Source organism: Myotis daubentonii, chromosome 2, assembly GCF_963259705.1.
Source record: "Myotis daubentonii chromosome 2, mMyoDau2.1, whole genome shotgun sequence".
NCBI classification, from domain to species: Eukaryota; Metazoa; Chordata; class Mammalia; order Chiroptera; family Vespertilionidae; genus Myotis; species Myotis daubentonii.
Window position 1 is genome coordinate 2,708,116 of NC_081841.1, and position 26,102 is coordinate 2,734,217.

General features: G+C 65.6%; 1 protein-coding gene across 2 annotated transcripts; it reads right to left on the reverse strand.

Annotated features, from left to right (window-relative positions):
* Positions 1–1,211: 1,211 nt before the first annotated feature.
* On the reverse strand, positions 1,212–23,358 carry PRR5 (proline rich 5). Of its 2 annotated transcripts, none has more exons than XM_059681408.1 (8): positions 22,927–23,358; positions 15,373–15,453; positions 13,379–13,427; positions 12,063–12,120; positions 7,624–7,710; positions 7,155–7,295; positions 3,588–3,723; positions 1,212–2,167 (listed from the first exon to the last, which is right to left on the reverse strand). In XM_059681408.1, exons 1-8 carry the CDS (start codon positions 23,061–23,063, stop codon positions 1,786–1,788), a joined length of 1,071 nt encoding a protein of 356 aa, XP_059537391.1. In that variant the 5' UTR covers positions 23,064–23,358; the 3' UTR covers positions 1,212–1,785. The 2 variants fall into 2 exon arrangements, with proteins under 2 accessions (XP_059537391.1, XP_059537390.1); XM_059681407.1 differs by having other exon boundaries at positions 7,624–7,715; positions 22,927–23,357.
* Between the last annotated feature and the right edge of the window lie 2,744 nt (positions 23,359–26,102).

Genomic DNA, 26,102 nt, shown 5'->3' on the forward strand with positions numbered 1-26,102 from the left:
CGCAGGTGTTCAGTGGGGACAAGACCGAGGGCCTTCGGAGGCAGCCCCACCTTGCAGCTGGGCCTTGGAGGTTAGGTGAGAATTTGCCAGGTGGGAAGAGGAGGGGGAGCAGAGGGAAGAGTCTGAGCAAAGGCACCGAGGCAGAGGGGTAGGAAGGGGGAGAGTCCTCTGGGGCAGGCTTGGGGGAGGGCGAAGGCCTGGGGCTCTCGGGGTTCCTGTGTATTTTGTGCATCAGGAATTGGGATCTGCAAGTTTGGGGATGGCCGTCTGAGATCTACGGAGATGGTTACCCCGAGGCCAGTCTTGCAGAGAATCATCCTATGGAGCGTGGGTTCACCCCCACAGGGCACCGGAGGGCCCTCAGACTCTGTGAGGGGGCGGAGAAAAGGCCACTGCACAACAGGTGACGGCCAAGCTTGTCCAAGGCCCCGAGGACACTCCGCTCCACCCCTGGGTCCCTCCGGCCGCCCCATTCAGTCTCTTTGTCCATCTAGGAGGAGGCGACTGGGAGATGAATGGGGCTTCCTGGGGCTGGAAACCGCCAGTTTGATATGATTACATCAGTAGGTTCACTTCTAAAACACTCGCCCGGGTGTTCATTCAAAACCAGTGCACTTGGCCCTGTGTACGTGCACGTTAGCCCTGGAAGGGGTGGCTCAGTGGGTTGGCATCACCCAGAGCCCTAAAGGTTGCCCGTTCCATGCCAGCTCAGGACACATGCCCCACTAGGGGGCGTGCACGAGGCAAATGCTCAGTGTTTCACTCTCACACCCATGTTTCTTCTCTCCCTTCCTCTCTAGAAATCAATAAACTCCAGAGGGCACCCCGGTTTAAGGGCGTTTTGGGGTGCACATATATACCCCCAAATGTAAACTCAGCAGGTGCAGTCAGGATGCTCGGAAGGCTCCCGTTTTCCTAGATGCCACCTCTTCATGGGGGGGCGGGGGTAGGAGGCTCCAGTGACCCAGCTGGGCTCCCTCCGCGGTGCCCCTCGGCTTCCAGAACGGGCCTGGGGGTCTCGCTGTTGGAGGAATGGGCCCATCACCCACCAGAGCATCATGGAGTGAACTGTGTCCCCCGAATTCCTCCGAAGCCCTCACCCCCGTGGAGTTGTATTTGGAGGTGGGGTCTCTAAGGTTAAACGAGGTCACGAGGGTGGGGCCTGATGCCCAGGATTAGTGTCCGTGAGAGGGAGCTCACTCCACCACGAGCAGGGCTGACAAGTTTTATTCCTCCCTCGTCCTGCCCACGGCCAGTGCGGGCAGGCGGCGCCCAGGGTCTGGGACAGTCACCCACAGGGTGTGCTGTGGGGAGTGGGGAGGTGGCAGGTGGGTCTGAGGGTCCTTCTGGGGCCTGGCCAGTGTCCAGTCGCAGTCTCCGCGGGTGTGGGCATGGCGTGCTGGGTGGAGTGAGTGGTGATGCCCGTCCTACGCATGTGAGGGTGGCCCGTGCACCTGGTGACCTGCAGGAGGCAGGCGAAGCCCCGGGTGCAGATGCCCCAGGACAGAGTGGCACTGGGGCCGGGGGAGGGGAGCAGCGATGGTTTTTCCAACGGAGAGGGAGATGCTGCAGTGGCCGAGGCTGACCGGGACCGGCGGGGACAGAGTAAAAACCACACACACACACACACACAGGCAGGCACACACACACAGGCACACACACACACAGGCACACACACAGGCAGGCACACACCGGGCTCCGTAAAAAACGCGGCCTCACACGATGCTCTGCCGCCCCCGGCCCCCCTCGAACTCCGAGGCGCCCGACCCGCTGCGCCGGCCAAAGTCAATGAAGATGCCTTCGGAGTCCGAGTCCACGGACTCCAGGATCTGGTCCACCAGGTGCTCGGGGCTGGAGGAGGGCGGGGAGCCGCAGGCGGGCCCGGGCTCCGGGGGCTGCGACGGGGGGTACAGTCTGCTGGGGCAGGGCCCCGACTGGGCGCCCGGGGAGGGTGTGCAGTCCCCCGCGGGGCCCTGGCCGGGCGCGTCGGGGCAGGACGTCATCTCGGAGACGGAGTGTCGGCGGATGCCCGCGCCCCCGGCCGCCGCGCCCTCGGCCTCGTGCTCGGCCACGGGGTTCAGCAGCGGCGTGTTGTAGCTCTTGGAGCGCACCACCGGGTTCTTGGCCAGGACGTCCCCGGAGCGGGAGCGGCGCAGCAGGTGCTTTTCTGCGGACGGACAGACGGACGGACAGGCGTCAGGCTGGAGGCCGGGGGAGGCGGACGGGGTGGCCACGGGGCAAACCGCGGCACCCGGGTGTCCCAGGCCTTTCCTCCTCCGGACCCCACAGCGGCTCCTGAGCGCACGGTCCGGGCACGGGAGAGGCCGGGGCCGGGAAGGGCAACGGGCTCCCGCCTCCCGTCTCCTCCGAGGGGCGCTGTGGAGCTGCGGGTCCTGCGTGGGAGTGGAGACCTGCTCAGCAGGTGGGGGCTGGGGGCTAAGACAACTGTCACGTGTCCCCCCATGCAAAGTCACACAGCTCCCACCAGCGCCCTCCGGGGCAGATCAGAGCCGTCCTCAGAGCTGGAGTCTCAATGTGCGCGGGGGAGGGCGCGGGGGGACAAGCCCACGCGGGGGTCCGCATGTCCGGGGGGCGGTGCCACACCGGGGCAAGTAGCCAGGGGCCCTTCGGCATGAGGTCAGGGCTGGGGTTTATTCCGTGTCCCAGGAGCCCTGGGGGGCCGGGGAGGTCTCCACTCCCTCAGGACCCGCAGTTCCACAGAGAGCCACCAGGCGGCAGGGCTGAGTGTGCGGAGCTGCTCAGAGGCCTTCCTGGACCAGAGGCAGGCTCCGCCCTCACCCTGCGGGTCATCCAGGGCCTCAGAGAACCTGGGAATCTCAGGGATCCCCTCCAGCCACTGGGGTTCCCGGAGCTGAGACGTGCCCGGCAGGTGGGGGGGCAGGATGAGGACGTTCCTTACACTGCTGTCCCCTCGCTGGGGCAGGGATGTCCGCCTCCACCTCCCAGGTCAGGCTCCTCCTCCCTGAGCTCCCTGCCCACAGCCTTCAGGTCACCCGGGCACACGACCCCTTGGGGACTTATCCGGGGACTGTGCACTCATTGGTCTGCCTTTCCTGGCGGACGAGAGCCTGAGGGTGGGGCTTGGTCTCGACTGAACCCCCAGGACCAGGACCAGGCACAGGCGCACAGTAGGTGCTCAGTTTCCATTGATGAGTAAACCCGTGGGCTGTCCCTTAAAGGAGCAATGAGCTGGTTTCTGTGGTCGTGCCAGGCAGCCCAGGACGCCAGCACCCTCACCCCCAACCCCACTCCTCCCCTGGGACTCCCCAGGTGAGCCCGGATTTCTGGGGCTCGGGTACGTGCTGTACCCTCTGCCCGGGCAACTCCTGACTCCCAGGACTGAGCAGGGATCTGACTCCTCGGGGACAGAGGACGCCGCTGGGCTCTCAGGGGAGCTGTCACACACCACTATGGTGTCTGCCCACTGGCCCCCCTCAGCCCTTGAAGGAGGGACCCCAGGTGACCCCTCTCAGAGTGACCAGGGCCAGGCACACAGCCCGAGCCTGGGCAGAGGTGGGTGGGCCCAGCGGTCACCTGCGCCCGCCCAAGGCCCCGGCGACCCCTACCCAGGATGCAGGAGTGTGTGAAGGAGCCCTCGCTGGAGTAGAGGCCGTAGGTGCCCAGGTAGGGCGACACCACCTTCTGGACCAGCGTCTCCAGGCGCAGGTAGTCCTTGGTCACGCCGCGGGACTCGTGCACGCCCTGCGAGAGGGAGGGGCGGAGGGTCACCCACAGCAGGCTCGGCCGCTCACCCCGGGCTCGGCTCACAGCCCTCCAACACCCTGCCCTCCTCCCAGCTCCTCGAGCTGCGGCCTCAGGCTCTGTCCTGCTCTGAGCCCCTCTGCTCTGTCCCCAGCAGCTGTGGGTCTGGGCGGCCGTGGTGCCCGGGGGAAAAGGACCCTGTGACCGCGTGCAGTTGGGCATCCTGCAGTCCGCCCCTTGGAGGGTCCCCATCGCGGCTCCCTGGAGGCTCTGGACGTCCTGCAGGGGCAAGCTCGTTGCCCTGGCCCGTCCTCACTCCCCGCCGTGGAGCGCTGCAGGCGGGAAAGGCTGCCCCGTGGGCCAGGCCTGGTCCACATCCAAGGCCCATCCACCGGACAGCTGCCCGCCCCCTCGGTGCTCCCCGTGAGGGGTCTCAGCCAGCGCCTTCCTGGCCCCTCCTGGCATCTCCTCCTCCGGTTTCATCCGAGCCAAAGCCTGGGGAATGAGGCTGCGCACAGGACGGCCTGGGGCTTGCTGACCAGGGGCAAGCTCAGTGTCCCCAGGACCCCCGCAGGGGCCGGCACTCAGCTGGCGTGTAGTGCTTTCTGAGTGAATGATATATGAATGAATGGATGGATGGATGGATGGATGGATGGATGGATGGATGGATGGGTGAATGGCTGAATGAGTGAATGACATCACTCCTCAGGGCTGTCAGTCCGTAAGGAACAGGATACACTCAGGGTGACGATCAATGACAGTCCGAGGCAGCAAGAGAACCCCACTCTGCTGCCCTCAGGGAACACTCACACCACAAAGACACGCGTGGATGAACAGGAAGGGAGGACGCTGTGCCGGCGACCACAGACGGCAAGAAAGCAGGGGGAGCTTCAGACAGGGAGACTCCAGACCAAGGCACGTGACAGGGAGAAGAAGGGGCCAGTTCTCTCAGACGCCATACAACCCTTCACGCACACGCGCCTGACAGCAGAGCCGCAAACGACGGAGGGAAAAGCTAACGGAAGTGCAGGGAGAAACGCGAATCTGCCCTCACAGCTGGAGACGCTGCACCCCTCTCAGACACATGGTCCTGCCGCAGGAATCACAGGACACAGCTGACCCGACGCCGCCAGCAATCCGCCGGGCGTAACTGACGCCCGTACCCCAGCTCCTCCAAGGATGGACGAAGACACATCCTTCTCCAGCCCCTGGAGCATTCGCCAAACAGACCCCACTCGGGACCAGAAAACACATCTTAGCACATTTTAAAAAGTACAAAGCATACAACGTCTGCTCTCAGATCCCTGTGAATGTAACCAGGAATCAGTAACAGAAAGATGACTGGGAAAATCCCCAAATACATGGAGATCAAACAACTCACTTGTAAATCATACCCGAGTCAAACACGAAATCTCAGGAAATATTTTAAAAGATTTTGAACTAAATGTAGTTATAACATCCAAATTGGCGAAATGCATCAAAAACAGTGTTTAGAGGGAAATTTATAGCACTGAGTGGGTATATTAGAAAAGCGAAAGACCCAAAATCAATAACCAGCTTCCACAAAGAAGAGCAAATGAAGTCTGAAGTGAGCAGAAGAAAAAAAACGTAACAATCAGAGCAGAAATCAATGAAACTGAAAACGAGAAAAATCAACAAAATCAAAAGCTAGTCCTTTGAAAAGCTCAATAAATTTAATAATCCTCTAGCCACGCTAACAAAGAAAGACATAAACCACTAGATCAGAAATGAAAAAGGACATCACTACAGACCCCACAGGCCCAGCTGTGCTTGGACGAGGAGGGGGTGGGATTCATTGGGCGGCCCGTCCGTCCGTCCGTCCGCCGCCCGGATGAACGTAACGGGCCCCGGACTCCCCTGGCCCTGTCTCCATCCCCAGCAGCAGTGCCGGAACGAGCATGACACCGCCGAGCTGTGCTGGCTTCTCATGAACTTCGTCATTTCATTTCCAGAGCTTGTTTCTGGAGTCTGCGCTCTGCTCCCGTTGCAGAGAGGAAATGGGGGCCCAGGGGCTGCATGCTTTGTGTGCACGCAGAGGCAGGGCTGCTCCCTGGCTCATGGGATCCCCTGAGAAGGAACCGTGGCTCTGCGGGTGAAGCACAGGGCGCACAGTAGGTCCTCCACACATGCTGACCAGCAGCTGTGACTTCAGATCCATCTGGAACTTGAAAGCAGTGGGGACAAGTTCACTGGGACAAGGTCATTCAAAGTGTGGGCCAAGCGGGGGGCGGGGCAGCGGCAGAGCCTTGTGGTTTGGGGAGGCACCCACAGGAGCAGGAAGGACAGCCTGGGGGGCCCGGGAGCCAAGCCCAGAAAGCGGCATGAGGCACGGTGGCCACCAGGGGGCGGCACCACCCAGCTGGCCACCCACAGGATGGGGCTCCTGGGATCCAGGTGGGACCTTATTCCTTGGCTCTAAATCCCCTGCTCCCAGGGGCATACTGGGGGCTTTCCACCCAATGTCTCCCCATTATCCCTGAACCTGCCTGCCAACGGGCGGCCTCACTCCATCGCACGACGAGAAAAGCGGCTCGAGAGACAAAGTCCCGGCCAGGTCTGACCGGACACCCTCGAAATCCCGGCTTGGCCGGCCTGCTGCCCCCGGAGCTGCCGGGCCACCTCAGCGGCCAGCAGAGCCGCCTGGGACGGCAGCCCCCCGTCACCAGCCCCCGTGCTCTGGGATCTTCCCGGCCGCCTGGCCGCAGGCCCACCGCACGGACCCTGCGTGAGCCGGACTCCCACGCAGGGGATCCAGACAGTGAGCGGGGCTTCAGCGCCCCCGGACTCGGGTGGCCGGGCTGCTGGCCTTGTTAGCTGCAAGCCCGCGGCTCCCGGCGGGGACGCGGTTTCCTGGCCGGCGCCCGCCCTGGTCCTGTGACAGAGCTGAGCCAGCAGTGCCGGCTGCCAGGCCTGCACGGGGCCCGGGGGGAGGCGGAAAGGCCGACTTGCAGTGGAGGCTGCTGGTGGCCCACCAGATCCCATCTTGAGCAGGCCACTCACCCCCCAGCTGCCAGGAGTGTGGCTGCCAGCCGCTCGCAGCTGCCCCCTCCCCAGAGCTGCCCCCTCAGATGAGAGCCCCCCCACCAGAGGTGTCGGGACTGCCGTGGGGCGTGGGGGAGGCGGCCCACAGCCCCAGGAGCTGACTGAGGAGGTGGAAGGCCCCGCCCTGCCCAGGAGGGATAATGTTGGTCCTGGTCACACTCCTGGGACCTTCCCCGGAACCCCGGGCACTGCCTAGCACCCCGCCCCCTAGTGTGCCAGCTGCGTTCCTGCTCCTGCTCACTCCCCGCCCCAGGTTCCTCCTGACAGCATCCCGTCCCTGACTCATGTGGACCTAGGTCCTCCTCTCAGCGCTGCTTCTAGGGGTCTGGCCTGAGACACCATCTACCCGAGCCCGGCCGTGTGCCCACCTGTAGCACCAGCAGCATCTGCACGATGGCGGGGGGCACGCGGGCGTGGGCGCGGGCCAGCGCGTCCTCCAGCTTCACGCTGAGGGTGATGGTGTTGCGGAAGTGCAGCAGGGCCAGCTGGCGCACCGACGGCTCCTTGCCCTGCGGACACAGAATGCGCCACGCCCGCCAGTCACGAGAGACCCCAGACACAGGGGCAGGGGCCCACTGACCTGTCACACACAGAGCCCCTACTGTGCGCTGAGCACGGCCTACTATGTGCTGCTCAGGCTTTGTAGGGCTCTTAGGAAGGAGCTGCCTTATTTCCATCTTGTGGGTGGGAAGCGGGTTGAGAGGGCCAGGGGCAGCATGCCTGGCCCTGCTGTGGGTGCAGACAGCCCGCAAAGGCAGCGAGGGGCAGAAGGGTGTCCCTCCCCAGGCCAGGCCGGGCTGTCACCGTGCCGGGGGTCCAGGGCGTCGGGCTGCTCACCTGCACTGGGTAGAAGATGGCCTGCAGGGTGGGCAGCACGTCGCTGAAGAAGAAGTCCCAGGTCTCCGCCAGCGAGTCCAGCAGCTTCTGTCCTGTGGGCACAGGAGCCGTCACTGCCCGTCCGAAAGGCACGGCAGAAACTCACACCCTCCCCGGTCGGGTCGGACCGGACATCGTCTCCCGTCTGCAGGGTGCGGTGCTCAGGCTGGGTCCCGGGCCCGGAGGCGCCTCTGAGGCAGGGCCCAGAGCACTCGGCAGCTCGGTGGCCCGGGGTCCACTCTAACCGTTCTGTGCCTCAGTTTCTTTGTTAAGATGAATGAAACGAGCTAAACAGGGCCTGGTGCAGAGGAAGTGCTGGTGTGCACTCGCTGCCGGTCCCCGGTCCTGCCCACACCAGGCCCACACAGCGGCCAGACCTGTACCAGTGCTGCCCCCTCCCCCCACCGGAGCTTCTGCTCACATCCTTGTCTCCTCTCGCCTCATTCCGGTAACCACCCGCCAGGCAGTTGAGGAACCCCCCCACCCATGCGCCTCTCCTTCCCTCCCTCCACTCTCCCACCAGTCTGTCCATCTATAGCACATCTACACGGTGCCAGGCCCTCCCCTGGGGACCCAGAGTCCCAGCCTCACTGCATGCAGGGAAGCAGGGCACGGAACAGCAGTTGTGAGGACGATGGCACGGGGTCGCCTCACTGGACAAGTGAAGAGAAAGCCTCCAAGAGGTTCAAGGTCCTTCTCAAGGGCCTGGGTCCCTGACACCCAGGCTGCCTGGCGGGGGGTGGGGGGGGGGAGAGGGGCGGGGGCGGTCTGGGGAGCAGGGAGACCATTTCCAACCACAGCAACACGCCCCAGGCAGGAGAGGAGAGGAGGTGTGATCCAAGATGATATAGGATGTTTGCTGCACTGACCGACATCCTGGGTGTGACCACAGAAGTAGACGTGCGGGAAGCAGGCGGTTGGACCAGCTTTGCAGGCATTTGCGCCCTGAGGAGGAGTGGTGCCATGCTCAGGGGACCCACCCCGGGGGATGGGGCCGCTGAGGGCCCCAGGCTGGCCCGGGACCCCCAGGAAATGCAAAGTGCGGACCCTTCGCCTTCCCACTGGGAAGAGCAGAGTTCGGATGAGGGGCTGCCGGGCGGGAGGAGCCGACCCCCACCTAGAAGCCAACGAGGCACCAGCAGGGGCGCGGTGGGCATCTCTGGGTGAGGAGGGGCAGGTCTCCCAGACTGCACTGCTCCGGTCTGACCGCTGGAGGTTTCCATGGGAACTAGAGTCAGACAAGAGCCTTGGTCTTTCTTCTCACTTCCTCGCGCTCCGGGCCCCTCCCTCCGCCTGTAAGGCCCCAGGTCTGTGTCGGAGCCCAGCTCCGGGAGGGGGCCTGGCTGGCAGTGACGGGGGTCAGGCCTCTGTGCTCGGCCGTCTGCTGGCCCTGGGCTCCCTGCCAAGCAGCCAGTCCCCGTCCCCCGGGGCCCACCTGGATCTGCAGCAGGACAGGCGGGTGCTTGTGGCCCCGGAGTCTCTGCCTGAGCACAGAGGTCCCTTCAGGTCCCCGCCATCGCCAGCAAGAAGGCAACTGTCGCTAGGCCGGCGTGGGGTGCCCAGGGCGTGGGCCAGGCCAGCGTCTGCCGGGCTCAGGACACCCTCCAGGCCCCGGAGCAGAAAGGCCATGGAAAGCAGACGTCACACACGGAGCCCGGGCCCGGCCGGAGCCGCACGCTGGCCGAGGCTGGGCAGCAAGGCCTCGCCCACTGGCCAGGATCCCTGCTGGGGACTGAGGTCTGGGGGTGACAGTCAGGCAGCACGGAGCTGAAGCTTTGCTGCGGGGCCCCAGGGGAGCCCCGCACCCCGAGCCTCAGTGTGGCCGTCTGTAAAATGGGTGCAATAGCTGTCCCACTTGCACGGGGCTACGATCAGGAGCTCAGGGAGTGTGGCTGTGGCCACGATGACCGGGTGGGCCATGTCCCTGCTGACATTCAGCAGGGCCCAGGCAGCGGCTGTGGCCCAAGCCGTTCTGTCCCGGGGGCAGGTCAGTCTTCCTTTGCCACCTGCTGAGGGCCGACTCTGAGGCCTGGATGTCGGCTCAGGTCTCAGCCCGGCTCGGGCAGTTACCAGGGACAGTGATGACCATGGGGCTGGCTGCTGAGGGGGTCATCCTGGCTGCGGCTGGAGTCCACTCCTAGTAGCCATCGCGCTGAGACCACCAAACAACAGCCTGGGACGCGTCCCGGGGAGGAGCCTCCACCTCCTGGCTGGCCTCCAGGCTTCTCATTTACAGGGATCACTGCTTGGGAGCCCACATTCAAGGCCTCCATGGGGGCGGCGACAGGAGCAGTGGTGAGGGTCCGGGGCCGTCCCAGGGGCCGCCACCTTGTCCATCAGAGCCACGGGCAAGGTCATGGCTGGGCGCAGGCAGCAGCCTCCAGGAAGAACTCGCCCTGGGACCCAAACTGGCGTGGGAGGCTCTCGAGGCTGTTCTCAGGGTGACAGGTCGGTTACTGTTCCCACTGCAGGGCTGAAGGGGGCCAGACGTCGTCCGGAACAGGCTATATTCCGAGGCTCTACTCAAAGGCCGCCACCTCCATGCAGCCCTCCCGGATTGCCAATGAAACCAATCCCTTTACCCTGACACGCAGCACACTGGACTTTGCCATCTGGTGTCCCCACATGGCTGTGAGGCCCTGCTGGGCAGTGCCTGGGTCTCCTCCGTTTCAGGTCCCCAGGGCCGCCTGGGCGCTGGCACGTGCTGAGCATGTGGATGGAGCCCGGCCAACCCCTCAGTCTCAGACGGGGACACTGAGCCAGAAGGAAAGGCTGCGTCTTTGGCTGGATGAGAACGGGCTCCGGGCCTGTCCCTGAGGCCAGGGGGTTTGGACGGGTCTGGCACTCCTTGCTGGGCGGCCTGGTGGACACGGCCGCTGTGGGCAGGACTCCACCCAGCCACACAAAGCTCCCCTTCTCCGAGGATCCCCTCTCCCCTGGGCTGGCGCTGGTGGGAGGCGCAGACTCCACGGGAATGTGCCGAGTCAGGAGAGGGGCGTGGGCGGGCGTCTCCGCCAGGTGCCAAACCCTCACTGCCCGGCCTGCAGGCTTCGTGCTGCCTCCTCCGGGAAGCTGGCCCGGAACCTCCCGGCCCCATAGCTGAGGTCCTGTGGCCCTTTTCAGGCTCCTGCCTCAGCAGCTCCACCCGCTGTGCCCCGGAGAGGGGGGCAGGGGAGCTGTGGAAGGAACGGGGCACACAGCTCGGAGTTCACCCAGAGCCGCCAGCCCGCCAGGCCTCAGTCTCCTCCTCTGCAAAATGGAACAACAGCCCTTCTCGCCAGCTCAGAGTGAGGACCCGAGGAGGCATCTGGAGCAGCGGAGAGGAGTGTGGGCTCAGGAGCCGTGCAGCAGCCGCGTGGCCTGGGCGTTCCTGAACCCCACTGTGGCTCAGTTTCCCCATATGTTCAGGGCTACAACAATGGTACCTCCTGCACAGGTTGCTGGGGGACCCAGTGAGTTAGCAGAGTCAGGAAAGTGTCTACAGAACAAGCATGTACTCTGTGCCCGTGCACAGTAGGTGCTCAACGAATGTGCATGGACCCTGAACCCAGCCCCGGCCTGGGCACAGAAGACGCTACCTGCGAAGGCTCTTCGGGTGAGCTGGGCTCTCCCATCGCCTGACCTCTCCTTAAGGGGGCACACCCTTCGGCCGTGGCCCCAGGGACATTGGGAGTCCAAGGGTGTGGACTGGGCACGCCCCGCTGAGACTCAGGGCCTGGAGGAGGGTGGTCGGGCAGGACCCTCCCTACTTGCTGAGGCCTGAGCCGGGCAGAGGCCAGCTGGGACTCACGGGCTCCAGAGGGCAAAGGTGTGTGCCCTGGAGCAGGCTGGCCGGGGTTCGAATCCCACCTCCCCTCCTTGTATGGCCAGGGACAAGCCGCCCATCATCAGTGCACTGCTCCCCAGCTGGCGATGGGAACAATGGCCCAGAGGCCGCATGGGTGGGTGTGGCATTAAAGAGAACCCTCCCAGCACGCCGGGCAGGGAGCCCCCTCCAGCTGCTCCCCACAGGCGCCAGCGCCCTGCTCCAGCCTCTTCCCCTCAGGCCTGTGGTTCCCAGGCGGCTGTGGGCCGGGGATGAGGCAGGGCCTTCTCCCCGACACCTCTCGGGCCTCCTGGGCCCCTGCAAGCTGGGGGGCAGATGCTCTCCCCAGTGAGGTCCCCTCCGGGGTCAGGCCTCAGCCCTGCCGCCCCTGACGCATCATCTCTGTCGCTCTGAGCCCTCCCGACCAGGAGGGCCCCGTGGCCCACCCAGAGCCCTGAGGCCCAGGCGAGGCTGGCAGTCCAGGGCTCCCACGGGCCCACCTGCTGTGCCACCTCCCTGGTGGCAGCCACGATGCCCAGCAGCCACCCGGCCAGCAGCCTGGCCCAGCGCACGGTCCGGCCGGGCTGCCACTCACCCTCGTAGAAGCGGATCTTGTCTCGCAGGATCACCATGCCCGTCGTCAGCAGCTGGTTCTGGAAGGCACAGGGAGACGCCGTCACCGCCTGAGGGAGCCCGGGCTTCCTGGCGGCGGCCGAGGCCCAGCGGGGAGGGGCTCAGCGACATGCCACCTCCCACCGCCCAGCCGGACCCTCAGCTCGCCTGGGAGGACACGGACCACGGACCCACCAGGGGTCGTCACGAGACAGGAGGTGGCCGCAGGGACAGCCCCAAAGACAGGTGGAGCCTGGAGCCTCCGTTGAGCCGGCAGGCAGGCTGCCTTCACCCCCACGGCCACGGGAGGGCGCGGGAGGGCGCTGGAGCACGCAGGGCGGCCACGAGGGCCTGCAGGGTCCTGGCCGCGCCCTGGGCACCGGCTGAGGGGTCTCAGCCCCATTCACAACAGCCAAGAGGTGCACATGCCCCCGTGTCCCCCAGGGCAAGTGGACAAACGGGGTGCACACAACGGGATGTTACTCGGCTGTAAAAGGGACCGAGGCGCCCACACCTGCCACAGGACCCGCTGTGCTCAGCGAAGGAAGCGGACACAGAGGCACGTGTGAGATTCCATCCCCGTGACATGGGGCTACGGGGGGAGGGGCCTGGGGCTGATGATAAAGTCGAGGTTTCTTTGGGGGGAGGGGGGAGGGAATGATCTGGAACTAGACAGTGGTGAAGGTCACAGGGCTGTGACTACACTAAAACCCCGGAGCTGGGCAGCTGAACGGGTGCATGCCTGGCGTGTGAATCACGCCTCGACAGCCGTGTGACCCCGGCAGGTCCCGTGTGTCCGAGGCTCTGCAGGCCCGCTGCCCGGGTGGGGGGCCAGGAGGGCGGCAGGGCCTGGGCCAGAGGGGCCTTGGCGACGCTGACCCGCCGTGGCTCAGGGCACAGGGGCTGTGAGGCGACCCAAACACGACGTCAGGGGCCCGCAGTGACGGCCCAGGAGCAGGCGGGCCAGTAATAGCAAAGCCCCCGAGTCCTGCCGCGTGCCAGGCACCGTGCTAAGCCCTCACCTGAATTTACTGTTTAACCTTCACAGCCCTCAGCGGTGGCTACATGGGGAAACTGAGTCATGCTCCAGGTGCCCTTTGAGGGTGTGTGAGCCCCGGTCTTTCCTGGCCAGCTCAGGAAGCAATCCCAGCTGGGCAGGAGAGCAGGACCACCCACCGGGGAGCGGGACCACCCACCTGGCGAGCGGGACCCCCCACCAGGGAGCGGGACCACCCACCTGGCGAGTGGGACCACCCGCCTGGAGAGCGGAACCACCCACCAGGGAGCGGGACCACCCACCTGCAGGTACTCCGTGAAGAAGGACCCCAGCTCTGTCTTCAGCAGCTGCCTGTGGGCAAGAGGGGAAAGGAGAGTGAGGGAGAGTGGGGGTCAGAGGGCGCCCTGGGACCCCTCCTTCCTGGCCCAGAAGCAGGAATGTTCCAGGCAGGGCGCAGCCTCATTGCACAAATGAGCTTCGAGAATCGAGGGGAAACCTCTGGTAATGGGGCCATGGATGGCTGGGCACAGGCTCTCGTGGGATCAATGCGAATGGCCAGTCATGGATTTAACGCACAATTCAATTCACTTAATTTAAGGTGGCCACACGATGGGGAAGAGCTGGGGTTGGGGCAGCCCTGAAGGACCCACAGGCCCTGGAGTCAGGGGCCTAATCCCGGCTCCAGTGACCAGTCCTCTGACCTCGAGCAAACTACGACCTCTCTGTGCCTCAGTTTCCTCATCTGTAAAATGGGATGATAAGGCGGCCATTCCTCAGGCGCTGTGGAGTGTGAGGCATGGGAAGCGCAGGGAACGCAGCTGGCACAGAGCGAACTCTCAAAAGAAAGGCCCTGCTATCCCCTGACAGTTCCCGGCACTTGGCTTTGAATCGGCTAAACAGAAGCTGCCCAGCCCGGTGGGCGTGGCTCAGAGGTTGAGCCACGACCCGTGAGCCAGGAGGTCACGGTTCTGTGACGGTCAAGGGCACAGGCCCGGGTTGCGGGCTGGATCCCCAGTGTGGGGCGTGCAGGAGGCAGCTGATCAATGATTCTCTCATCACTGATGTTTCTCTCTCTCTCCCCCTCTCCCTTCTTCTCTTAAATCAATAAAAAAAATACATATTTTTAAAAGGACGTACTGTACTAAGCCTGGCAGTACTGTGGTAAATAAAAAGATTGTGTTTGTCTAAAAAAGAGAAGAAGTTGCCCCAAACAGCCTAACTGGCCCAGTCACCTGACCTCCACCTGCTTCTTGGATAAGGATCACGGGGCTGTCCAGGGGGTCCTGGGGCCCAGGGGTAATCGCTGCCTCCCCCACCCCGGACACACACTCCGGAGGGAGCCCCTGCTCTACTCAGTCCCCAAGGGCTGGTGACAAGGGCACGTGTTCTGGTGTTACAGTTGCCCCCTCCCCCTCCCGCCCCCCTCCCCCCTCCCCGTGCTGTGTATGCCGCGGACGGGAAGGGGGTAGACACTGCTGGAGGCCTGTGCCGCTGCTCTGCTCAGGAATTTGGAAATATTTCCTATGTTCTGTTGCTTAAACACAGCAAGTTCTTCAGGCTTGCGACAAATCCTCTCCCCAAGCAGAGGCCTGTTAGGAACACAGGGCTGCGTGAGCCCCACCGACACCCCCGGTGGCTTCTGCCCCCCTCCGCCCCCCCGCCTGGGTGGCCACATGTGGGCCTGGGAGGCCACAAGCACCTGCTCTCATGCTTCCCTGGCCCTGTCTGTCCTGCTTGGGGGGAAGGGGGGACCCCTGACCCAATTACCCCTCTATTCCCGCCTTGAGATCAACGGGGCGGAAGGGGACAGCACAGAGGCGGCACATGCCTCCCTGTAGCAGCTGTGTGACCCTGGGCAAGTCTCTCGACCTCTCTGAGCCTTGGCCGCCTCCACTACAGCCCAGCACTATGGCAGCCGCCTGACAGGTTCCGGGAAGCGGCCCCTGGGGCTCCTTCCTTGGCGCTCACAGGAAAGGAGGGCGACCAGGGATGCCCCTCCCCTCGCTGGGCAGGTGGGTCCCTCCTGGGTCACAGAATGAATGCCTTTCCTGACGCTCGCACGGCCAGCGGGAATGTGGGAATGTGGGCCGTGGGCGTTATCTTGAGCCTGAGCAGATGTCCTGGGGAGGGCGGGGCGGAGGCCAGAGGCAGCGCCAGGGGCAGCTCTCAGGGTGGAATCTGGGTGAGGCTGGTGGACCGGGCTGGGGCCGGGCGGGCGGCGGGCGGGGTGTTGCCCCGGCACAGCCCTCCCTGCCCCTCACAGACCGGGGCCTGGCCTGCTGGCACAGCCACTCACCTGACGCCTTCGTTGAGGGTGAACAGCTCCTGGTCGGGCAGCCCCTTGCGCTGGAAGACGGCGATCACGCCGCTGTGGATGCTGCAGGGGAGAGGAGCGCTGTGCCCAGACCCGGACCCTCCCAGCCCCCGGGACCGCCCCCGCCCCGTTTCCATGGCAGCCTTCCTGCTGGGCTCGGGGAACAGAGGGTCCAGCCAGAAGCAGGGATGGACCGTCCTGGTGGGACCCGTCCACACCCCAACCTCAATCCCAAGATCCTGTGTCCCAGCCTCCCCTGTGCGCCGGGCCCCGCCCGTCCCCCCTCCAGGACTCCTGTGTACCCCACACTCCCCTTCCCTGCCCGTGCTCCTGAGCCCTCCAAGCTCGGGTCGCACTCCCCAACGTATCCAAGCTGCACCCCCCCTCCCCCTGCCCCTCACCCGGGGCATCAAGGTGCCCGAGCCCGAGCTACTGCCCCCGCCCCGAGCGGCAGGCCCGGGATCTGCACCAGCCCTGCCCGGCGCGGCCCACAGGGCCTGTCGGTGCCTGGGCCCCCCTTCCATCCCCTGGTTCCTGCCCTCAGATCACAGGGGGCCGTCAGCTTTTGCGCACTTTCTGTGCGGAATGTGTGATTCGTTCGGGTAACTTGTTTCCACCGTTACAGAGTGTTGCTCACGTCTGTGCCCAGTGCCTGGCTCAGAGAGGCAGCCTGGTAAGTATGTGGTGAAATTCACCCCGACTCCCTCACCCTCCGAATCCAACCGATCCTGCCCTCCTGCCCGCTCGGTCTCTGCTGCCCGCCCGCCCCCCGCCCCCGGGCCCCTCCTCGCTCACCTGGACCCGCACCCGCGGCCTCCCCCTCCTCCGCTGCGCCCGTCATTTCCCTGCCAGGCACCCACGCACAGACACAGCAGGCCTGGGCGCGGCATTCGAGGCTCCTCGGGAGTGACCGCTCCTGAACTCCTGGGCACCTTACACTCTCATCCCGAGTGCGGGGCCTGTGGGGGGGCCGCCCTCTGGGTCTTTGCATCCACTGCCTCTCCTGCCCGCAGGCAGCCTTCTCCTCCCGTCCACTAGGCAAGCAGCTATGCAGATCGGAGCCTTGGCTCGGCTCCAATGAAGCCCTCCCGGCTCCCTCCCTGCTATGTGTAGACTCATGTCCCAGCACTTCGCCGATTCCCATCGGCTGGCTGCATGACTTGGTGAGCAGGGGTCAGCAGGACACGTGCTGGTCACGTCACAGGGCGGGCAGAGGCCACCAAGCTCCTGCTGCCCCGACTGCCTTCGCCAGCCCCACTCTTCCCAGCCACCAGGCTGGCTGCCCACTTTTCAGACGAGGAGACTGAGGCTCAGAGAGGCCAAGGCCCCTCTGGGCAGCCACAGAGCTCGCCCGACAGCTGCGGCTCTCCCCTTGCACCTCCCGCAGGCAGCAGGCCCGGGCGGGTTCCGGCTGAGGCCCTGCAGGGCGGGCAGGACAAGGCCCAGCGTCCTGGTGGGTGGAGGGTCTGAGCTCTGTGCGCACGATGTGGGGACGTGCCCGGTTCTACAGCTGATCCCAGCTGAGCCCGGCGCCCGCCCGGATGCTCGTCACCCGGTGCTCCGGGGTCTGGTGTGGGAAGGCTGCTATTCCAGTGTCCAGGGACGTGCGGCCTCTGCCCTGTGTCCTGTCAGTGAGATGCGGGTCTTGCGTGTGCCCGCCCCGCTGCTGTGAGGATGAAACGCCGGCCTGGCCAGGAGTCAGCCTCAGGTTCGGCCACGGCCAGGATCTACGCACCCAGCTCCCCAGCCACAGGCTAAGAAAAAGGGAAAACCGGGCGGGGGGGAGGCTAATGGCCACGAGGAAGCCAGCTGTCCTGGCGCAGCCGCCCCTGGAATCCGACACCTGGGACCTCACTCTCAGCTGCTGGGGGCAGCTGGGGAGGTTGGGGGGGGGGGCGTGGTGCAGGTGGCCCCACCCAGCCCTGTCGCCACCGGAGGAACTAGCCCTGGCCTTGCACTCTGTCCCCTCCTGTCTGAGCAGCCCCGCCCACCGGGTCACCTGAGCTCTCACCCCACTGCCCACCTCCAGCCCCCACCCAGGCTGGCTCAGAGCGGGTGCGGTTCAACCCCAGCTCCGGGCTTCCTGGCCGCACGCCTGGGCCAAACGTCCGCCCACCGTGCCTCAGTGTCCCCATCCACACAATGGGACTCAGCACAGCCCCTGAGGGCGGCGATGGGGGGCCGGTGCCCTGCAGCTGTGACAGGTGAGGAGGGCCACAGGGGCTCTGGGGCCATCTGCTCTGTGGTTCCTCAGTCTCTCCCTCCGACCAGCACGTGAGGCGGGGACTGTCACACCCAGCCTGGAGCCCGGCCCAAACGTGGGGGTGGGGGTCAGGGCGGGGGGACAGGCAGGATCCGCTCCTTCCCTTTCTCTCGGGCTGAGGTTCCAGCTTCTCCCAAGTCCAAGTTGGGTAAACAAACCCTGCTGAGCCCCCAGAGGAAGGGTGGGGAGGGTGAGAGGGCCCACGTGACTGGTCCTGCCCCCAAAACAGAAGTGAAACCCAGAGGCCCCAGCTGTGGCGCCTTAACCAGAGGAGGGCAGGCCCTGGTCCCGGCAGGCGGCCTCCCCGCCAGGGGCCCCGCCCTCCAGCGGCTGCCCTCACTGGGCCATCCCTCAGAGGGCCTGGCCCTCCCCACGTAGGACACGAGACAGGGCCGCGTCCCAGCCTCTTCCTGGGCACCGGATGGGCACAGGGCTGGTGGGACAGGCCTGCCCAGGACTGGGGGAGGAGGGGCTAGTTGTGGGGTTCTGGGGGCACCGGCGGCACCCTGGCCTGGGTGGAGGCTAGCGTGGGACTGCGAGCGGCTGGGACCTAGCTGGGCATCGCCTCTCTGTTGCCCACCTGCCCGGCAGAGAGTGAGCGGGTGGGGGCCACCCAAAGCATGGCCTCTTGTGGGTGAGGGCAACGTACATCCGGGACCCCTGTCCTCCCATGGGCCCCTCCCCTGCTCTGGACCCGCCTCCAAGGCCTCTGAGGATGCGGTGGGGGGAGTGGGCCCTGCCGGTGTCCTCACGCTGCTGCCCCCAGAGGGCCGCCCCACCTCTCCATCCAAGGGTGACAGAGCCCAGTGTCCCCATCGGTACCCCACGGGGTCACACCCAGCCCTGAGGAGTGAAGTGGGGGGCTGCCGGCCCCCTCTCCCTGCCCAGGTGAAAGGCTCAGGGAGGCAGGTGTGGGAACCCCATCCTGCCCCAATCTGACCACCTGGGAAGGGGGGTGTGGCCTGTGGGCAGGTGACCTGCTCCTCAGCACACAGGTGTCACTCATACCCTGGTTGCAGTCCCCCTGGCTTAACCCCGCCCCCAGGGCTCCTGGCTAGGTGCGGGGGGGGGGGGGGGCGCGGGCGTACCCCACGCAGGCAAAGGCTTGGAGCTCTTCTCCAGCGGCACCGACCCGGTGAGCCCCCGCCTGGGCTCTGCCCCTTCCGGCAGGGTCAGAGGGGAGGTGCGAGCCCATTCCTCCCAGCTGCCTGGGCGCACCTCCCCATCTACCGGCTGTGAGCTGTGCAGCCAGGTTCTGATGCCACAGGAGGGGGAGGGGGAGGCCCAGGCATGAGGGGGGGGGGCAGTGTGTGGCTGTCCCGCCTGTGGTGACGGAGGACAAGCCGAGTGGCCGAGTGGCTGAAAACAAGGCAGAGCTGTTTCCCTGCAGAGGGAAGGCCGGGAAGTCTCCGCCAGGATCTTCGGTTTCGACCTTTCCCAGCTGGAGAGGCGCCTCAAGTCCTCGTGCCGACACTCCTCCATCCACAGCCTCCCCTTCCATCCTCCCTCCATCCACAGCCTCCTGCTCACCTCCTCCCTCCCTCCACAGCCTCCGCTCGCCTCCTCCCTCCCTCCACAGCCTCCGCTCGCCTCCTCCCTCCATCCACAGCCTCCGCTCGCCTCCTCCCTCCATCCACAGCCTCCGCTCGCCTCCTCCCTCCATCCACAGCCTCCGCTCACCTCCTCCTCCATCCACAGCCTCCACTCGCCTCCTCCCTCCATCCACAGCCTCTCTTTCCATCCTCCCTCCCTCCACAGCCTCCCGCTCACCTCCTCCCTCCATCCACAGCCTCCCCTTCCATCCTCCCTCCATGCAGTGGTTCTCAACCTTCTGGCCCTTTAAATACAGTTCCTCATGTTGTGACCCAACCATAAAATTATTTTCGTTACATTAGTTACATTCATAACTGTCATGTTGCTACTGTTATGAATCGTCATGTAAATATCTGATATGCAGGATGGTTTTAGGCAACCCCCGTGAAAGGGTCGTTCGACCGCCAAGGGGGTCGCGACCCACAGGTTGAGAACCGCTGGTCTACAGCCTCCTGCTCACATCCTCACGGCTGCTCTCACTCTGATCCTCTGATCCCGTGTCTCAGAGGCCTTCACGATGACACTGGGCCCACCTGGATAACCTCCCTGCCCGAAGCGCCTTAACTTAGCCACACCTGAAAAGTCCCCTCTGCCTCGCAATATAACGTGTTCCCAGGTTCCAGGGAATCTCAGGGGGTCACCACTCTGCTGACTCCATGCGGGCCACCTTGGAGGGGCAGGGGGCTCGGGATCTAGGGCCTGGCCCAGAGCGAGGAGGTGGGGGCGACAGGCCCTCAAGGCCTCCACCCCCCTCAACCAGACTGCTCACCTGGAGGCTTCCAACCACCTCCCCGGCCGCCCGGAGACCCCCCTGGGGCAGAAGCGCAGGCGTCCCCGGGGCTCCCTGAGCCTCAGCTGCAAGATGGGGGTCCTGCGTCCCACCTGGAGTTATTTCGGGGGTGCAAGGAGCTCCTCCCACCCGAGTCTGGATGTTGTGGCTGCTCAGCATTGCTGAGATCGGGGTGGGGAGCACTGTGGGGGTTGGGCCAGGGCCCCCTCCAGGACCAGGGGGGTGCAGGCCAGGGGGGCAGCTCCAGCCTCCGGGCCCTCACCGCCAAAACCCACGTCGCCAGCCCCAGGGGGACGCGATCTCACACATGCCCTTGGGCAGTGGCTTCAAGTCACACCTGGGCTCAGACCCCAGGCCTTGGAGGTGGGTCTGTGGGGAGAGTGACAAGTGTCACCGGCACCCCGTGGCCCACACTCTCCCCTGCTCCTGCCTGGCTCGGCGCCTCCACTCTAACATCTAGCTGGGGCAGGTGCTGGGCTCTCCAAACCTTAGCACTGGGGCAGATCAGGCCTGGCAAGGAGCAGGGTATCACAATGGTTAGCACCCTCTGCCCCAAACGCAGGTGTGGGGAACCAGTGTTGGGGTCTGGGGAGCTCCCTCCATCCTCATCTCAGAACACGACCTTCTCAGAGCTGGAGGCCCCCCCCCCCCCGCCACGCCCCACAAATGGAGGCGGAGCCTGGATGCTGTGCCGCCAGTCACGGATCCCCTGGAGCTGGCGGGGCAGGGAGGGCCCGCCCTCCTGGGTTTGGACCTCTGGCCCGTCCTCCTGGGTTTGGACCTCTGGCCCCAGAATCCCGAGAAGAAACTTGCTGTTTTCGGTCACCCAGTTTGTGGCGATGTGTGACGGTGGCCCCGGGACACCAATGCGGTCACACAGACAAAAGGGGGTGCATCTTGGACTTGAAATGAGGAGCCAACTCAGCAAGGCAGGACCCACTGCAGGCGTCCTGCCCGTGGCTACTGTCCTGTGGGCCCGGCAGGGAGCCATGCGAAGACCAGAGGGCCCTGTCCCCATCGGCGTCACTCAGGGACCTGGCCGGGGGGCACTCTGCTCCCTTCTTGGCTCAGTCCCCCCTCTGCCTGGGGGCGAGAGAGGACTCGCTCTGCCATGTCCTATGTGGGCCCGTCTCCCAGGGCACTGTGTCCCCCTCTGTGCCTCTAAACTGGGGGGGGGTGTATTGTCCCCCTCCCTGGGCTGTGATGGTGGCAAAGTGAGCCCAGGGCCATGAGGGGGCGGGCACACGCTAGGAGTGCAGATGGGGGGGGGGGTAGCTGCCTGGGCCTGTGGGCGCTGCTATGGGGAGGGACGTTCCTCAGCAGCCCGCCAGGCCCAGCAACAGGACGGAGTTGAGGTTCCCAAGTCCCTTAAGTAAAAAGTGGCAGAGGGACCAGGTGACCTCTCAGGGGAGACGCAGAGCTGACCGCAGGGTGCCCCCACCTCTGTCTGAGGGACACCAGGCAGGGCCGACCGCAAGGGTGTAGCTCACGAAGCTCAGGAACCAGCAGATTCCCGAGGAACCTCCCCAACCCCAACCCTGCAGGCCCACCCCAACCCTGCAGGCCCACCCAACCCTGCAGGCCCACCCCAACCCTACAGGCCCACCCAACCCTGCAGGCCCACCCCGGCAGGAGCTGGGGCCTGAGTTATGAGTGACAGAGGACCCGCTACATGCCGGGCACTGTGCTGAGGGCGTTAATACCCACCTTCACGTTTAATCCCTACAGCAGCCCATTTCATGGGTAAGGAAACTGAGGACCAGGAAGGTGCAGTGACTTTCTCCAGGCCACACCACAGGGAAGGGGCAGAGCTGGGGTTTTAATTAAGGCTGCTTGGCTCCTCCCGTGACACCACAGCAGAGGGGGGGGGGGTGCTGTGTCTGTGTCCCCAATTCTGGGAGAGGGGACAACGCCTGTGAGGACGGTGCGCAGCCATTGGGTCAGTGAGAGTCCCCAGAGAGGCTCCCTCTTTCACTGTCTCCACGTGGGTCCTGTATGGAGGGATCGGCATGCGGGACAGATGGGGAAACTGAGGCAGAAACTTCCCAGCGCTCAAAGCAGGGGGCAGAAGACAAGGCCGTCCGGGTGGAGCGCCCTGCCTGGCGGGGGAGGAAGGTCCCACCAGGACGCTCAGGAGCCCGCCCCAGGCCGCAGCCGGAGGAGCATCTGGCAAGACTTCGCCGCCAGGCGTGTGGGGGGTCAGCACCCACAGCCCCTCCCCGGCCTCACGCTCCCCCCTTTCCTTTCGGTGGGAACGTCTGTGTGTGAAACGCCCGCGAGCAGACACGCTGCTGAGGAATCCCACTGACCATCCCCCTCCCGGACCCCAGCCCGGCTCCCCATGGCCCTGCCTTCGGGGACGGCCCTGGGGGAGGGTCGCAGGAATGCCGGCAGCCGCCGCACCCCGGCCGCCCCGCCGACAGCCGACAGCCGGGAGGACGGGGCCGCGGGAGGGAAAACCGCCCGCCCACCGCGATCCGCGCAGACAGGAAGCGGCAGCACCGCCCGCCGCGCCGCCCGCTCCTGCTCTTCGGCGAAATGGGAAAAGGCTTCCTGCCCTCGCCGCCCAGGTGGCCACGAGCCCGGCGCGGGGACGGGGAAGACCCCGGGGGGAGGCGGCCCGCGGCCCCGCCCACCCGCCACCCGCGAGCCGGGCGCTCGGGGCCAGCCGGCGCGCGGTCCGCTCCCTCCGCTCTAGGAACACGTCGCGCTGAACTTCCCCGTCCGCCCCAAACTCCGGCGCCGCGAGTTCTCGCGGACTGAACCGCGCGGTGCCCGCCGCACCCGTCCTGGCGGAGGGCTCGCCCGCTCCCGCCCACGGCGGCCAGGGCTCCCCGCTCCGGCTCTGGGGCCCCGGGCCCACGGGCGGGCCGGGAGGGCGCGGCCTTACCTGTTCCAGGTGGCGTTGGCACAGGCCCGGCGCTGCTGGGTGCCCCGCTCGTCCGCGGAGGCGGCGGCCGGCTCTCTCTTGCCCAGGTCACTGAGGCTGGGCGAACTCATGAACTTCAACCTGCGGAGAGTCCTCATCGTGACCCCGGCGGCCCGCTCCGCGCCCACGCGCGTCCGGCGCCGCGCCCTGCGCCACGCGCCACCCCGCGCCGCGGGCCCCGGCCGGCGCTGCGCTCTCTACGAGGAAACTTGGGAGAGAGCAGGAAGCCGAGCGGCCCTCCGGGGTCCCGCCCCGGCCCCACGCCTCCGCCCCGGGCCCGGCGCCGGCCTGCCCTCCGGGTTAATCATTGCTCCGAGCGGCGGCAGCGTGGAGCGCCCCGAGCATCGCGGGCAGCGCGGACCCGGCGCAAACACAGGCCGGGGGCGGGGCCAGGCCGGGGGCGTGGCCAGAGGCCGGGGGCGGGGCCAGAGGCCGGGGCGGAGCAGGTGAGGCCGGGGCGGAGCGGGGAGGAGGGCGGGGCTGTGCGGGCGAGACGGGGCGGGGCCACGAGCTGCGGGCCAAGCCCGCGCCTCCGCCTCTAAGCCCCAGGTCTGTCCTATCCCGGTCGTGCCGGACCCGCTCCGCTCCTCCGAAGGCCACCCACGCCCACAGGAAACCCACACGCGCGCGGTAGGAACAAACCAGTCCCAAGCGCCAGCCCCGCCCCGCCCCGCCCCCGCGGACACGGCCACACGATGCTCCCAGAACTCCCCCACTCGGCAGGGCCTCAACCAGAGGCACCCCCTTTTCCCTGCCCCTTCCACAAAGGCTGTGTTCACGCAGACGCCTCTGTGGTTCTCATGAAAGCAGACAAAGCCTACAGCCCCTCCGCAGGACCCCACCCACCCTGCTACTCCAATGGGCCTCCCCTGGCCTGGAGGAGCTGCTAGATTGGGGGGCTGGGGGAATCAGGAGTGGCTTTCCCAGGGGACAGACCAGTAAAGCTGTTGCTACAGCCCCTGCCCCCCCTCCCAGGTCCCTTGAGACCCCATCAAAGGGAGCTGCCGGCCAGGCGTGCACAGCGCTTTTAGATGCTTGATCCGGGCCAGTCTCCCTCTCGGAGTAGGAATTTCTCATTTCCCAGCTGAGGAAACTGAGGCTCCGGCGTGAAATAACTCGACCCATGTCATACAGTCAAATGACCAAGCTGGGCCTAACCAGGCCTCCAGTGCACATGGCACAGACCCCCCTCCCCCCCAGCTTCTGGGATTCCCACAGGTTCACCCACCCCTGCCCTTGCCCCTGTCTTCAGGTGGCAGGATGGCAGTGCGGCCTGGTCGCCCTCCTGGCCCTCCTGAAGCTGTGCCTGAGCGGAGCAGGTCCTGGTGCCAGCAGAGCCCCGGCCCCACGTCTTCCCCTGAACACGTTGTACAGAAGAGGGAAACTGAGGCCCTGAGGCCACTGGGTCCCCATGGAGGGTGGCACTCCACCCTCGATGGTGGAACCAAAACACCCGGTCCCTGGGAGAGAGGTTCCATACCACGGAAGGAGGCGAGCCACCTCAGGGTGTCACTGCGCAGTGTAGGGTGACATCAGTGCTCCCACTCAGACAGGAGCCTGCACCTCAGCGTGAAGCAGGCAGTGGGTGGAGTTCGGCAAGGCCCAGCCGAGAAGCTAAGGGGCGCCTCTTGTGGCTCCGGGAGCCAGGGGAGACCCATCGAGGTGAAGAAGAGCCTGGTGAGAAGACACTGTCCAGTTCAAATCCAACAGCATTTCCTGAGCACCTACTACGTGCCAGCCATTACCCTCCTCCTAGGGAGGCAGAGTCCCAGCTCACAAACTCCAGGGCTCTGAGCCACAATCGCGGGTGTGGACGCTGTTCCCAGAGCTGCCACCCCAGGCTGAGACCGTGTGACCTCCTCACCTGCACCCAGCCGCCTCCCTGGTGGTTTCTCACCCCTTTAGAAACATCTGTGGGTGCTGCTCCTTCCGCCTCCACTGTCACCGCTCCAGGCGGAGCTGATGGCATCTCTGGCCAGGATGACAGTCACCTCCTTCCCCCGCCCCGGGGCCACACGGGGCAGTAGACCAACCTTTCCTCCTCGGGAGCCTTGCTGGGCACCCCCGTGGGTCCCCATCGCCTGGCGATCAAGTCCGAAGCCGCAATCCTAGAAAGGACCTTCCCGCCTGTGCCCTCGCTCCCCCGCCCCAGGGTGTCTTCCCGCGAAGGCTGCCTCCCCTCCCCTGGCTGCCTTTACCCTGGAGGGGGCTCAAGGTTGCCCCTAGTCATCCGGTGGCTTTTTGTCCTATGCCATAAGCCACACTGTGGTGACGTCTACACTCCCGCGCCCCCACGCAGTGGGCACGCAGTAGGCACGCAGTAGGCACACAGTAGGCATGCAGTGGGCACGCAGTGGGCACGCAGTAGGCACACAGTAGGCACGCAGTAGGTATGCAGGATGAATGGCTGGATAAACACCTGTCTCACAGGAGGGAGGGATTAGACCAGATTGGCGCAAACGCCTGAAGAAAGGTGCCACCCTGGACAGACGGAGACAGAATAGGGCACTGCCCCTGGTGAGGCGCAGGGAGCCAGCTGGGTGGGTCGGGGTGAGAGGCTTTCCTGAGCTGGAGGCGGGCTCAGGAGAGGCAGGCAGGCTCTGGCTTCCATCAGCCACTGGGTGGGAGGGCCGCCCGGCTGGCCTGCTGGCTGGACTCCTCAGATAAGAAACTCAGGGAATGTAGGAGCAAGAGGAGGGGCAGCGGAGGTGCTGGGAGGGGGTCTTGGTGGAAGGGGGTGGGGTGGCAGCATGGGCTGGGGGAGGTGGCCGCAAGGAATTCCAGAGGCAGGCATGGCCCGGGGTTTAAAAGCAGCTACAGTCAGAGTTAAGGAATTAGCTGTGAGCGCCAGGCCCAGCAGTACACCCGGCAGCCCAGGGCTGGAGCAGCGGGGACTCCGTGCGGCTGTGACAGCCAGGGGGACACTGCGGTGGTGGGGAGCAGCCGGCCCCCAGGGCCACAGAGTCTGAGGCCGAGGCCAGGAGGGGACAACGCCATCACAAACCCCGGAGCGGGCCCTGGGCGCCGAGGGCCAAGTCCAGCCCCTGCATGGTTCTGCAGCGCCTGCAGCGTGGGGGAGGGGGCCAGGCCCGGAGCCTCAGCCGCGGGCTTCACAGCAGAGGCTGAAAGGAAGCCCT

Bases quoted from the DNA above. Each gene is read 5' to 3' on its own strand.
- PRR5 (XM_059681407.1), bottom strand. From the start codon at position 23,063: ATGAGGACTCTCCGCAGGTTGAAGTTCATGAGTTCGCCCAGCCTCAGT. The intron at 3,724-7,154 runs GTGGGCACACGG...TCCCTCTCGCAG, and splicing joins AGATGCTGCTGGTGCTACAG to GGCGTGCACGAGTCCCGCGG. The intron at 2,168-3,587 runs GTAGGGGTCGCC...GTCCGTCCGCAG, and splicing joins CACACACTCCTGCATCCTGG to AAAAGCACCTGCTGCGCCGC.